The sequence below is a fragment of the Mytilus galloprovincialis genome, chromosome 9 (assembly GCF_965363235.1).
Source record: "Mytilus galloprovincialis chromosome 9, xbMytGall1.hap1.1, whole genome shotgun sequence".
Classification (NCBI taxonomy): Eukaryota; Metazoa; Mollusca; class Bivalvia; order Mytilida; family Mytilidae; genus Mytilus; species Mytilus galloprovincialis.
Window position 1 is genome coordinate 13,473,095 of NC_134846.1, and position 16,350 is coordinate 13,489,444.

At 29.9% G+C, this 16,350-nt stretch overlaps 1 protein-coding gene across 5 annotated transcripts in view; it reads left to right on the top strand.

Annotated features, from left to right (window-relative positions):
• LOC143044455 (uncharacterized) overlaps positions 1 to 16,350 on the top strand; it is a 57,030-nt gene that overhangs the window by 18,223 nt on the left and 22,457 nt on the right. For all 5 annotated transcript variants that reach the window (XM_076216483.1, XM_076216481.1, XM_076216484.1 and 2 more), the window contains exons 2-3: positions 4,285 to 4,459; positions 5,528 to 5,637. In XM_076216483.1, the coding sequence (XP_076072598.1) occupies positions 4,285 to 4,459; positions 5,528 to 5,637 (285 nt within the window). The remainder of the gene's footprint in view (positions 1 to 4,284; positions 4,460 to 5,527; positions 5,638 to 16,350) is intronic.

Consider the following 16,350-nt stretch of genomic DNA (forward strand, 5'->3'; position numbering starts at 1 on the left):
TGGAAACAATATTACAGCATCTTTCTTCCACTTGGAGCTTATATTATGATGAAACTTGATTTTCGAGACAGGGTTATGCAACTTTTTCAAAAGATATTATGCTGCATATCTATCAAGATATTATATAATGATAGACTCATTGTATCTACAAGAAATAAATTTTCAGCTAATTTCTGCCACTATTAGACTGACTTTATCTCTGTGAAATAAATTGTTCAGGTTTTTCTGTCATTAAAGGGAATGACAAACGATTTTGTTTTTAACACAGCTACTGTTTTTAGTTGATATGTTAACAAGATAATTAATACTATGATATATTAGTGTAAACATAAATCTCGACAGGTTTTATTGTCAGTTCTTGTGTAACTTGTCATCATATAATTGTTTCTTATCAATGAATCGTGGGAGATCTTTAATAGATATTTGTAATATTCATTCATTAATTGGGATATATAAGTAAAGATTTTTTTTCTTAATGAAAGTATTTCAAGTGCTTAGGGGCTTATTTTTTTTGGTTTTTCTTTTCTTCAAAAGCCTCAGTGTCAGTTTTTAAAAGGAGAAAAAAATTAGTTTAAAAGGTTCAAAATTACACATAGTCAGCCTCAGTGACTTCTCTGGTCTTATATTAAGTTTCATTCATGGAAAAATATCTGTCTGGACATGTCCTCCCAAAAAGGGAGATGGGGGTATTCAGTCAGTCCATCCCTACATCCATACACAAGTTCATCTCAAAATTGGTTTTGATCTCTAACTTTAATTTGTCTCAATCAAATGTTATGAAACTTATGAACAATGCTTATTGCCACAAAAGGTAGATCGAGTTTGACTTTTAATGTTCTCGAGTTATGCCCCATTAGAACATTATCGGCCTAGCCAAGATCAGATGTGCATTTCATATTGGGTCTATGTTATAGGCTTGTAAAGACAAAAAGATAAACTTTACATAAGTAATACATCTTTGAACTGAAGAAGAGAATGTAGGGTTTCACAATGAATATCAAATATCATGTATAGGTGTTACCGTTTTGAAAAAAAACACTAAAATACACGCTGAAAATGGGCAAAATTACACGTTATGTTGTTTCATTTAAAATTTACCTGTTTTTATCAATTGATAGTTAATAAGTGAACTTAATTTGAACTACATTATTGGTTCACTGTTATAGACAATTTATTCTTCTTTCTTTTACTGGTTGTTGCAACAAAAAATCTTCAGTGGTTACAAAGTTATGATAAAAAGTTGAATACTATGCGCTTGTTATGCAATTTTGTACTTTTGTTTTTAGCTTGCTCAGTGTAGTGATAAAAGAGAAAAATAAATCAAATTTATGCTATTATGTGTTTTGTTTTCTCTTCTAGTATATACATTATCAAAAACTACCTCATTTATCAAAATTGCAGTACCCTAGCTGGAGATATATGCCATCAAAGTTGGATATACAAATAAAGTGAAAAAATGTCTTGTCCGTAGACATGCATTCCCTAGTAAACTGGAAGCATAATTACATTAATGTTGCATTGCTAAGTTCCTGTTCTTTTGTAGATATGAAAACACTACTAACATTTTTTGCTACCATCTATTAATAGAGGAAAAAATTCAAAAATATGTCAGAATGTCTTGTCCGTAGACACATGTCTTGTCCGTAGACATGTCTTTTTATCAATATTGCTTGGCTTTATGGGTCTTAATTAGTTCTATGTGTTGTTTAAACTTAGAAATATCTTATTTTTAATAAATAAATGGTAATTTAAGTGTTCTCAATTTTTGTAAAATTACTTTACAGCAGTGGATTTTAAAAAGTGTCAGATTATCAGTCATAAAAAGCATACCTTATTTTACTTCAATATTGTTTATTCCAGTTGATGCATACCTTAAAAGATTAACTAAATCAAATGAAGAAAAAGTATTTCTCTCTCTCTAACTCTATCTTTTGCATTTCAGTATTAACAGCAGATGAGGAAGTGTCTACGGACAAGACACTTGTACATAACAAGTATTAAAATTCAATTATTTGTCTGCTATGGAACTTAAATCTTATTTATAGGTGATGAAAGTTATCTATTCAAATTAAAACTCAGTATTTTCAACATGAATATAGTCACAATTAATTCTAACAGATTTTTTTTTTAACTGAAATTGTCTTGTCCGTAGACATTACCACAATATATTTGTATTCAATTTCCTTGATTTTAGCCTAATTTGATAGGTAAATTGTATGTTATTTTTTTAAGAGAACACATTCAACTATGTCAAAATTGAGTTTTAATAATAGTTTGATTGTTTTAAACAGTCAGATATATGGATTTCAGTTAAAAGAATGTGTCTTCAGTTTGGCTTAATCAATAAATTATTGAGATATGTAAAGAATTATGGGTACATTTTTATATTTTCCAAAATTTTAAAAACACAGCTTAAAATTTAATTAGTAACTTTTAATCTGAACTTTAACAATCATCTTTGAAAGCATTTAATTGAATATCAATAAAATGTCTTGTCCGTAGACATTATCAAAATGTATTTGTTTCCATTTTCCTCGAAGTTAAGCATCATTTGATAGATAAACCTGATAAAATGTATGGTTTTTTTTTCCAAGAGAACACTTTCAGCTTTATCAAAATTAGGTTTTAATAATGCATTTCATTAAATATGAATACAATGTCTTGTCCGTAGACAAAACATATAAATTGTATTGCTAAGTTTGATTGTTTATTGTAATAATATGCATCAAGTTATTTTAATGTTCTATACACCAAAAGAAAGGTTTTTTTGGGAAGTTTTGTTATTTATAGATAATTTTAGATACAGTTTTATCAGATAAGATTAATGATCAAAGAAAGCTACTGTTGTTTGAAATAACTGTGAGTTAAACATGGTCTTGTCATTTTTTTTTCAATTAAAATGTTTGATATTCAATAATTCTAAACATATTTTGTTGTCTTTGTCATTGACCTAAAATCTGACACTGGTGACCATGTCTTGAAGCCAACCATTAAAGAAAATTATACGGTTTTTAAACACCATTTATTTAATAAAAATATTAAATATTTCTTCCAAAAACTGCATGTAATTATATAAATGCTTCCAGTGTTAGCCTAACGATAGCGATTTTTCATAATTTAAACCATTTTTGAACTAAAATATCAAAAGAGTTTTTCCCTGAGGTGATACTCATTTTTGACTTCATGTGAAACACAAAATGCACATCTGATCTTGGCTAGGCCGTTATATGAGTTTGACTTTTAATGTTCTAGAGTTATGCCCCTTTAGAACATTATATGAGTTTGACTTGTAATGTTCTAGAGTTATGCCCCTTAAGAACATTATATGAGTTTGACTTTTAATGTTCTAGAGTTATGCCCCATTAGAACATTATATGAGTTTGACTTTTAATGTTCTAGAGTTATGCCCCCTTAGAACATTATATGCAATCATCCTAGGGAGACATTCTCTAATTGTATCTATCACAGAGAAGAACTTTGACCTTTTCTGACCTTTGAATTGAAATGCACAAATGTGATATTCCTGAAGTAGCAATAATTAATCTCACATTTATGTCCAACCTCAAAAAACGCAATTATAAATGCACAGTAATTTCTGAATTTATAGTTGTTTATTTGTACCATACTTTATCACAGTAACAAATATACCATGTATCTAATTTGAAAATATCCTTACACAGAAGAGCAAAACGTTTTCTTAGAATGAGTTCATATAGGTACAGACTTCATGATTTCAAGGATATGTGTTTACCCACAATGTGAAAAAAATAGTTAATTTCCAAGTAGTCTTACATGTTAACGGAAGAATTGAAAGAGACAGATAGTAACTTAAACTAAAAAATAAATGACAAATCTGCATGTTTGTAATAGATATGAGAACATTTATCTTTACTGTTAGAAAATTAGGAAAACAATTACAGAATTTTATAGTTTTCCCAATTTTCAATCACATGCATAATTCTGAATACTCTGATATACTTGTAAAATATAATAATCCCTAATATCCCAAGAGGATAATATGTGTTTGAATAGTGGCCTGTTGAAATTTCTTTTTGGGACACCATTATGTCTTTTGATAAAAGGTTGTCGAAGAGTCTTTATGTTTTTTTTATTCAGTAATATTCATTACTTATTGAACATCTTTAAAATTTTATCAAGCTTTAAATGTACAATCGTGAAATGTCCATACACACTTGAATTTACACCTACATTTTAACCTTGGCACCACATCTCTAGTTATATATTTGGTCAATTGATAAATATGGTCCATTATTCTACTTTCAGATAAAGCTCCTTCATTAAAAACAATAAAAGTGAACAAGAAAAGGTTTGTTGAAGGTAGAAAATTCCAGTTATCATGTCGGATACGGTCAGCACGTCCGCCGCCAGAAATGTTATGGGAGAAAAATGGCGAGGTTATAAAAGCTAGTAAAAAAGGCTTTTCTATTAAAAAGACAAAGTAAGTATACTATACTAATCATTATTATTTCACATAAATTTCAGTAATTCAATTTTTGATGAGTTTTTTTATAGAGTTGTTTAAATCAGAACTTGCTTAATGGGCCAATAACTATAATCTTTCATACAGAATGTAATGAAAAAATATGTATCTTCAAATTATCAATGTCATCTGTGAAAAAATATATATTTTTATGTGTTTTTCAAACTTATCTAAACTATTGAAAGGTTATTTAATGAATATTGGTGAATTAACCCCTCATAGTGTATATAGTGCCAACAGTCTTCATGCTTAGCCACACATCTTATGGCAGTGGCTTGTAAAATTGCTCTTCTTTTCTACAAGCCAACATAATCCAACTAAAATTTTCAAAAAATTGAGCTACCAGGCTTGTGGACTCAAAAGTTAAGGGAGCTACCATTTGATTTTTATGGGGGGGCTAGGATGAAAAATTTTGTCCTGCATTTTTTTTTAGCTGTAATCTCTGTCCTGCCTTTTTATTTTTCACTCTGTTCGGTCCTGCCTTTTTTTTTTTAGTTTATCCAGACTTTTTTTTACCTAAATTGTCGTCCTGACTTTTTTTTTTGCAAGTGTCTCATCCTGCCTTTTTTTTTACTCAAAACTCCTGTCCTGCCTATTTTTTTCAAATTTCATCCTAGCCCCCCCATAAAAATCAAATGGTAGCTCCCTAAGCGTGAAGACTGTAATATTGCCCAGATACACTTGTGCATTTAAAAAATCTACTTGGAACAATATTCACCAATAGTCTTGCCTATTTACTGAATATGTAAATTTTGAAATATGATTTTTTTTTCAAGCAATAAAAAAAAACATTGGATGCACAAATTTTACTGAAAAATTTAATTGAAAAGTAATTAAGGTATTGAGGGTTACAAGATAAACGAGACAACTGTCAAATAAGGTCTACAGGGGAAAAAAACCCAAATACATAAAGAAAACTGTATTTCTCCACAAATATTGTTGCCATATATATGTTATGTCTTCTATTGTATATGTTACCTCAAATGAACAAGATAAAAGTATATATATATATTTGTTTATTCAAAGACGTGGTATTGTACTTCGGAAGAGGAAAGCCACACTAGCAGACAGTGGAACCTATGTGTGTGAATCAAAAAATGTGGTGGGCAAAACCAGACAGGAAGTCAAAATTGAAGGTAACTACAAACTTTTATTTGAGTGAATGCTTGATAGTGTTACACTTCTCCTTTACCCTTTCCCTTCTCCTTTACCCTTTCACTTCTCCTTTACCCTTTCACTTCTCCTTTACCCTTTCACTTAAGCTAAATGTAGCACATGAAAATCAGTTTGAAAAGTAAATATACCCAACCAACCAATTATCTTTGGACAACCTCTGAAGTCATAAATTTACCAGATTCTAGGTGGATGAATTTTTTTTTTTTAAAGATTTAAAAATCTACCCTGAAGGCCTATCCCTGACTAGGAGGTGAAATCTCACATTAAGATGGGAAGAAAGTGTATTTCTTCAACAGTATGATCATTGGGAGATCCCAGATGTCTATGATTTAAATGAGAGGACTATCCACCAGAACACTGAAGACATTGATAAGCAATAATGATTCACTGTTATTTACTCTCATCATTTTATTGTAAACATACGGAATAATAAATGTATCTACAACGTGTAGTAAAAAAATCAATGTCCATATAAAGCTGCTAATTTCAGGATAAATCTTTTCAAATTATTATCAATGGAACGGCAGTGATGATTGATTGTCATGCTTCCGACTTTGTACAGTCACTTTGCAAATGAAAGTGATTGGGTTGTTATAAGCAGTTAGTTAATGCTGTAAAGCTAGCCTGTCTTAAGTTGTTTACATCCGTCTTTTGGTCTGTGGTCAAGACAGTTGTCTCATTAACAGTCACACCACGTGTTATTTTTATATTGAATGCACAATATAGATTGACAGAGCTTATTATCTGACATTTTGTTTTAGTAAATTAGTTTAGTCTTGCAATACTATAGGGATTTTCTGCAATGTTAGCGGTTGAAATTGATTTTTGACTATTAAGCATATTTGATATGTATGTAATTCCATTGTATTTTACTATTCAGTTCTGTGAAAACAAAATGCATATAAAACATTATTTTTTATAAAAAGGAAACCGCCGATTCACTTTTCAATGTCTCCACAAATCTATCATGTAATGATTTAGGCTTGACTGCATACTAAAATAGAAGTTATGAATGTAATATTATTTATGATATTGAAGGAAAGAATTGTTGAATAAATATACAAATATAGCAAACTTGATGCAATGAGACAGACATTTAGTATATATTATTATGTACTTTTGATATCCTTCGTAAGTGTTTTGTGCAGTCACGTATAAACTTCTTCTTTGCATGTTTACTTCATTAAAGTCATAGTACGATATTTAAAGTTACGCTTAAATTAAATTCTTAAAATAGAAGTCAATATGAAAGAGAAAAAATAACAGTGTATGCTTGTTCTTCTTTTAAAAATATTGGACTACATGCATTATTTATTTTATTCTGTAAGTCTAAGAAATGAATATATGAGATATTGTTCCAAGTCTTTGTTGCATCATATTGCAGAGTGATAGGCATTAAGCAGGGAATAAAAGAACTATTTCAGTTGAAAGGTTATAAAAATGAACCTTTTTTTGGTGGGAGGTAAAGGAAATGTTTTTTTTTCATCTTTTTGGTGGGAGGTAAAGGAAATGTTTTTTTTTCATCTTTTTGGTGGGAGGTAAAGGAAATGGTTTTTTTTCATCTTTTTGGTGGGAGGTAAAGGAAATGTTTTTTTTTTCATCTTCTATTATAGTAACCTATATCAATAAGGTTGATGGTTAGTCTTGATGGTTGTACATGATATATTTGTCACTGGTTGCTAACCAACCAAAACTCAATCAATCAGTCTTAATTGAATTGAAGAAGAGTAGCTTGCTGGGTTGCAGTTTAATTAAAAGTCTGGGTTTTGCTCATTGTTGAAAGCTGAAGGTTTCAGAAGCAAATTGAAGAATAGTAGTGAGAAGAAAAAGGTTTTAGTGCAGAACTTGTTGATTTTTTTAACCAACATTATTGTTTTTCACCATCTTTAATAAACTCCGAAAGTGGACCACTTTTAGATAGGTTGATTGATTGTTGCTGCTGATGTTCAAAAGGGTATTTATTTTTGGACAAAGGCTAAATTTAGATAGGCTTACTTGTAAATTTAATGTAAAAAACTTGTAGTTGATATCTGTAGAGTTATATGAACATGAATTTTTGTGGTACAGTTTATTGAGTAAGTTTTTCCTTGATAGATAAGACAGACATTTTAACATATATTTTACACTTTTCAAGGTTTTTAACAAGAACAGGTGATGGATTTAATGAAATGTAATCGTGTAAATCACAGTTTAATGTTTGACAGGATAATCATATTAATATTAAATGGTAGATGATATTTACATGAGTATCTCTAAGAACATACAGACAGATGCTGTTATTTACGTTGCTTCAAGACTGTTTAGTTTAGAAGATATAATGAAAGCCTGTTTTTAAAGAATTTTATCAAACAGCTCAGACTGACTCTAGTCTATATTAAACATTTGGGAATTGAAAAAGCAGTAAAAATACTTTATACACTTGAATATGGTGTCAATTCGTTCTCCTTTATAGAATATTATTTTGTCTGATTGATGTGCAAATTCTCCACTCTAATGTCTGAACCATAGCTTAATGACAGTTCTGTGTTAGAAATAATTATCGTGAAATAAAACAACTAGCAAACATCAATAGTTATATCTAAGTCCTAGTAGAAACAATTGACATTTGCATTAAGAACTGTACTTGATTTTGATAGAGGTGTCTTTGAGTTTCATGAAAGACAAATAAATGTATAAGATCGTATATAACTTTCTAATTTGGATTAAGTAAAGATAGGCGACCTAGGTTATAACACTCTTTTTTCCTACAAAAATTTGATTATTTCATGTTGATATAATGCATCTGGCTTAACTATCTATTGCTGAATAAAACACAAACTACTCTTTTGAAATAAAATGAAAAAACTGTACTTCTAATTCGTGATATTTTGTAAAATTGTAGTTTTCTCCCCAACTTAATGTGGTCTAGTCAGGAATCTGATGTTCAGTCACTTCAGTAGTTGTCGTATGTTGATGTGGTTCATAAGTGTTTCTCGTTTCTTGTTTTTTATATAGATTAGACCGTTGGTTTTCCTGTTTGAATGGTTTTACACTAGTAATTTTTGGGGCCTTTTATAGTTTACTGTTTGGTGTGAGCCATGCAAGGCTCTGTGTTTTAGACTGTACCTTGACCTATAATGGTTTTCTATTATAAATTGTGACTTGGATGGAGAGTTGTTTCATTGGCATTCATACCACATCTTCCTATATCTATTTCACATGGAAGTGTAGGTATTATCCTAAGAACTGACATTATGTGAATTCATGTTATTGTTGAACACCTTGGGGAGAGCTTCTTTGTTAGTTTCCACACTATATATTTAATTTAGAATAATACTTTATATAGAATAAGGAGATGTGATATAATTTCCGATGAGAACTATCCATAAGGGACCAAATTACATGGAGGTTAGTGGCCTTGTGCACTCACCCCATGCCATTTCAATATTCCATATTAAATTAGTATATAGATACCAACAATGTATTAAAACATAAGAGTGTGACCAAAAATTTTGAATAAGAGGAGACTATAGCAATGCTAACATTTGAAGTATTCACGAAATAAAACAAGATAGATAAAACTGAACATTTAAAATATTCAAGAAAGACCGTCAATGAAAAATGTAGGTAAAACAAAATTGAAACAGCAGCTAAAAAACACAAGATATAAGATGTAATTATGGTTTGCCTAAGTATATGATACATTATTGAATTCTGTTTTATTGTATAGAAATAGCTTGACAAATGAGGGGGTCAAATTCATTCTCTTATGGTCATATATATATATATATTCAAAACTTGTTCAATAATAATTCAATTCAATTTGCTTGTTATTTTGTGTATAAATGATTCAGAGAGAGGATTAAATATAGAATGACGTAATTCTATAAACTACTTATACAGCAGAGACCACCAATAAGCCTTTGATAATTGTACAAAAATTCAAGACAAATAACATGCAGGCATTCTGCGGTGACTGAAATAAACTGGAACTACGAAAATAAATGTGAAAAATCTATTTGAAGTAAATTCAATTATCAAATACAATTAAACTGTTTAAACTCGCAGATTCTTGTACGACATAATTACATCAGATACTCTTAGATTCTGTAAACAAACAGGCATACGATTGTCATGATAATTACCAAATTTGTTTACGTTTATTCTACCATATATGCTTTGAGGCCATCAGCCCTAGGAAAAACATGCAGTCATGTAAACCCACATTTTGTAGCCTATCTGGTTCAGTCTTTGGTTTTGCCAAACATTTTTAAAGGATATCAATAAATAATAATATTTGTCCTTGCTTGACCTTAAGATGTGGTCATGTAAAGCCATTCCTGATTCAGGTTACTTTTTTATGAAAAATATATGGATCTGCACTTACAAGGCTATAGGACTTTGGATTGGTTTCAAATTAAGGGGGAGGGGGTCCTCAATAATAGCTGGAATAAGGTTAGTACAACAGTACAGTTAGTATAAAAGACAACCTCATTTGCAGTTAATGTACCAAATAGATGAAAGAAACTAAGATGAAAAAAATATTAACCATTATGAATATACTTTTAAAGTTTATAATAGATATGAAGTAAGAAAGGCCTTTATAAAAATCTACATCTTTTAAGTGCACAGAGATGTCCCAGAATTTCCCCATGATGGGTTGACTGACAATGTGTTAATGATAAGCACATTTATATACAAAATTAGGCTTAAGTGATGAATATACATTGCAGAACTGCAGTGCAGACCATGGAAACTATTTGATCAAAGGGTTACTAGTTTAGATGTTTATATTCTTTAAGAGATCCTGGAGTGTAGTGAAATAAAGCACATTATTTATCATAATTAGGGTCAAGGTGGTAGGATATAAACACTCTTTTAATAAGAAGTAAATATATATATATCTTTTTATCAAAATGTTTGATATACTAGGGTATTGACCTTAAAATATTTGTCTTTGGATCGGTGATGTGCTATAAGTTCTTCCTGAATAATAATTTAATATAAGCCGCGGTTAATTGATAAAAAAATTACCTACAACATCATGCAGCAGTGGCAGATTCAGGGGAGGGTTCGGGGGGTTAGACCCCCCTTTTCTGACAATCAATGCATTTAAATGGGGGGGACATATAGATGGAACGCCTCCCCCTTTTATAAATGGCGTGACTGGATCCACCCTGTGCAGAGCAACTAATGTATAATATAGTTTGTACATAGATGGCGAGTAAACTGATAGGGAGGGACTCGATGCTGTCAGTAATACCAAATTGGTAATAGTGCTGAACCACCTTCAATGGTATGAGCTTAAAAATAATTGGCATTGATTAACTGAATTTTTTATTTAAATGAATGTGTATAACAATTATAATGACTTTTTTTCCCAGATTAAATATTTCATAATAATAATCCTTCAGTATTAATTCATTGCTGACAGTACAAAGACCACTGGTTTCTACTAACATGCGTAAATAAGTAGATTACGGTTCACCCAGTACAAACATTAGTACTGTAATAAGTACTAGATAAGTAAAATGTACTACCACTAATATACTTGTTTATATTGTGGTTTAAGTGGCTTTATGAATTTGTTTATGTTTAGCTAGTACAAAAGCAGATTATTTACATGCAATTTCATTTGTATTTTTTGTTCTTATTGGATGTTGTCAGAATTAAATATAAAAAATGGGGGAGGGGGTGAACAAAAAATGAGCTAAATATTTTTTTGGTTTGTGTATCATTTAATGCTTCATTAGCGACTTCAATCATTCTGAACTTTTCCTTTCAGTTAATTTACTGTAAGACTTTAAATATATTACAAAATGCCATGCTTCATATGTTGATCATAGGATGACACAAGTATGGAGTGCAATGCTCCTTCCACTAATTATATAAGAAATTTTGTGGAAATTTAGAGAAAAAAAAGGATAAATAATATTTCAACAGTCTCCCCATCCCTAAAGCCTGTCTGAAAAACTTATTACAAAAATATTAGAAAAAATTGACTCTAACATATTAGATTCTCTACTTCTTGGAATAAATACCATGGGCAGCTAAGATTTTTATATGTAATTGTATACTGTGACTTTTAATACTTTTGAATATCATTAAGGTCGTTATTTAACTTTAGTAAAAGCTCAAATTTCAAATCATGATTATGCAGAATTCTTGTCAACATTGAAATAACTGGTTAGAATTTCACCTCACAGACAGCAAATCTTAAAATCAGGGAAAGTAGTTTTGTATAATAAAAGATTTTACTTGTCTGACAACAAATATGGCGTGAGAACCCCAACAGAGCCAAAATTGTTACATTACAAAAACTATAACAAGATCAAATAACAATTCTCTTTCATTGAACACTGAGTTTCACTGAGCCTAGGACCCCCTACACATGGAAAAATACAATACATGGTAAAAGACGTGTCCATAGTACCTTTCATACACAAATATACAATGAAATGTACCTGAAGTGTCATATTATTCTCTAGTCTTAGTGTAATATTAGCAACCTTTGTAAAATCCTATAAAAATGGTTCTTCAGTAAAATGCAAAAATAAAAAAATTAGAAGATAATGTATTATTCAGAGTTGCAATTCGAAATATGAATATGGAATTGATAATATTTTTTGATAAGAATAAAATTGTCTTTTATTTATTTCTAATTTGATTTTAATTTGTTTGCTTATGTTACTGATTGGTATATTTGCTTAATGTAATGTCCAGCAACAAATATTACACATGTGCAAGACGAAAAACAAATAAACAGTACATCTCCTTTTATTCATTTCAAATGAGTAAAACATTTTCTCCAAGTCTTCTGCTTTTCATATGAAACATAGCTTCAGATTGTTTAAGTGAAAACAAACACTGATAATTGCATTTCATCAGGTATCATATTGTTTGTTTAAGAAATATAATATTATAATGTAATTTGTTAGCTGTCTAATTGATGGGTAAATATGTAATCTATATTTCTCTGAATTTTATTGATCTATCAGAAGCTAAAAAAATAAACAATGTTCTAAAACAAGTAAAACCCTGTCACATTCTGTATGTCTAATCCAAGTCAGAAATTTGTAATTCAGTGCTTGTCGTTCGTTGCTGCAGTATATCTGTAATAATGATTTTTTTTATTTGTTTGTACATAAATCACACCACTTAGTTTTTTGGTTTGAATTTTTTTACATTAGTCATTTAGCTGCCTTTTACAGCTTTATGTACATTATGGGTTTTGCTCATTGTTGAGGGCCATATAATAACCTATATTTGATAATTTCTACGTTATTTGGTCTCTCTGTTGGAAAATTTTCTCATTGGCAATCAAACACATTTTTAGTGTTTGAATTCATTCCAAGGTGAAAATTTTTATAACTTTATATACCTTTTACGCAGTATTATTTATGCCAAATAAGCAGTCAGATGCTATTTCATATATTTTCGAAGGTAAAACAATAATTCTATTAAATTTAATTTTGCCTTTCATTAGAAAGCTTTGTACGCCATGCATTTAAGAATAGACCACCTGCCAAGAGTATAACACCAAGGATATTTTGTACTTTGTTTATATTAATTATGTACTGAAGGACCTAAGATCAGCACACGTCTTTATAAGTATATTGTTTCAAGCATATCCTGCCTTTCAATAGGATCTTGTGTTGATCAAATATAGTACGACCTTTCTTGCCCTTATTTTCCCCTTTAGAGCAGATTTCATTACAACAGTCAATCATTTAATTAAATTATTGTTGATCTTTGACCTTTAGATTATTTGTAGGACATTCTTTTATTCCTAATGAGATATCATATTTATATTAAATATTTCGGAAGTTTTATTTAGAATATTTTAGTCCTATGTGTTGACTTGGTGTCGGTTGACTCCATTGAAGATATTTTATGATATTTTGATATTACGTGTCGTTAGGTGATCCCCCACAAAGCAGTACTTGGTATCTTAAAAAAAAACGTATGGAAGAATGGGATCATTGGTTCTATTTATAAATGTTCTCTTGCTGAGGTTTTGTTTACAAATAAGGCTAAATATAAAATGTCTTGTTCCGGAAGTCTGACAGTTACTATATTTTTCTGCCTTTGTTGAACTTTTTTGTTTTTAATTATTTGTTTCACTCTTTTTACAAATTGTTGCTCTTGGAATTTAATTACATTGATGGTATCTTCTTGCCTTTTTTGTTTTGACATTTTGTGTTTACAAGAGGATAACGTACTTGGCTGAGATTGAAAGTATGAAAAGAAACAGTTCAACAAAATGTCACCCAAACACTACAAAGTGTTCTTCTTAGGATGTCAAGAAGTATCTCATTATATCTATTGACAAAAACTTTATTTTTTTCTTTATAAGACAGCACTATAAAAATTACTTAAGCTGAAAGCTTGATTGTTATTTTATTTGTATTTAAGAACAGACTCATCATACTAAAGGGTATTAATTATTAAGAAGCACTCAGCCTGATTGTTCATTTTAGATCTTTTAGTATTCCACAAAGATGTATCACCTATAATAATTATGGAAAAAAACAGAGTAATTGTTCTGGGTAAAGCATGAAATTAATGTTCAGTAGTACAAAAACCACAAAGACTGTAATGTTATAAACATCGATTAGTAATGATTTCAACAGAAGTAAACATTGTAATATACCTAACAGGTAGCCATGCTGGAAAGTGTTTTTTTTATCATTCTGCAATATTCTACCTTCTATTAGCATGAATTCAGAAGGTCGATGACTTTAGGGATGAAACTGTATTCATATTTTAATTTAAGGTGGCCGTTTTTAGACAAAAGTTATATGTACTATAATTCCATACCTACTGAAGGAGAATTTTAAGTCTTATAGAGATCATTCTAATATTAGTGAATAATTTATGAGAGTTATCAAAATATTCTTCTAACACTGGTAAAACACATTATGAAAGTTATAAAAATATTTCATCATAATACTCTAATTTAAACCTTGCTACATACATTTTAACCTAGGAAAAGTGCTATTGCAAATGCATGACGAAATGGCAATAAATACCAATCAATCAAATAAGTTATCTTTGAACTTTATGCTTATAACATTTTTTAGATAAATTTAGTTGGTATAGGTCATACTGATAAAAGTTTTGTTGATGTTTAAAGATTTTTGCATTTGAATAAAAATAAAAATAAGGAGACCTGAGATGTGGTATGATAGTAAACTATTGAGTCCAAATGAATTGGATTTGAGCAACTAAGGTCATTATGGGTATAACCATCATTACAAAGCAACAAACAAAACACAAAGGTACCCACACATCTTCAGTGATTGACAATCATTGTTAATATTCCCTGTTACATGAGTATTAGACCTTGTGGTTAGATTTTTGTTGGTATTTTCACTGGAACCATTTTATATTCAGATCAACAATCGTATTAATCCTTTACACCTGTGGAAGTAGGTTTTCATGTAGATATTGATATATATATATATATATATTGGTCATTATGGTGAATGTGTAAGGTTGCTTGATCGGTGAATGGGTTAGGTTGCTGGGTCGGTACACTGATTAGATGTTTCCTGATAGCGCCATAATTAACGACGAAATAAAATTGAATAAGAGAGGATAATAAGACGATTTTTAAACAATTTCCTGAACTGCCATAAAAAGAACTATAATTAAATTACACTTGATCATGGAATATTGGCAGACTATCAAATGATTGGTTAATGGAAGAGCATCATGATGTCCCGTTTACGTTTATTAAGTGCCGATTGCCATCTTTTTCATGTTGATCTTCAATTTGGTAATTCAATCAAAATTGTTTGAACGTATTTAAAACTTGTAATTCATCCAAAATATCAAACTTTTTTAATTAACCACCTTGTGCAGATAAAACAGTTGAATATCTGTTAGTCTGATCCATTTGACTGATAGCCTCACAGTTTAATCTCGTCTAGAAATGAACATTTAAAAAAAATTGGTTATGTAATGTTTTAAGATATTCTTTGATCGTAGATTAATATTCATTCATAATGTTTGATGATCAAAATTCTTTATAATCTTAGTGCAGAATTTATTTTGTTAAACTAGATCATTCACATGGTCAAGGTCAAAGATGATTTTTTAGTATTATGAACTAATTAAAACTCTGATATCCATCTAATTATCTGTGTTACATCTTTTCAAACAGAGATTTGTTAAAATTTGGAAAACCTAATCATTTTGAAATTTTTAAGACACTTTAAAGAAGTAATTAAGTTTCATGATTATGTAGACATCAGAATCATTTTATGAGCACAAGAAATCAAATAGGCATTCTGCATATAGGTAAAATAAACACGCAACAATAAAAAAGAAAAAAAATGGAAAATTAAACTGTTGAAAACATGATAATAAATAACGGAAGAGAGGAAAAGATTTGAGATACAAAAAAATGAATAAATGGAGGTACTTTTTAGCTTAGTTACAAATTATGTTAAAACTCTATATTGCTGTGTTTATAGTGTCATAAATGTCTATGCTGAATTCTTTGTTACTTTCAAAACGAAGATCAAACTGTTCCTGCAGGTCTTCTTCTAATCTGTGTCTTCTAAGTAACCCTATAGGATAGTACCAAACTAAACACCCAAATGGGGGTCTCATTGGGGGGTTCCGATCCCGGATCCTGCTTACTGTTTTGTCAGATTCCCGTATCCCGCTTACACTAAGTACGTAAG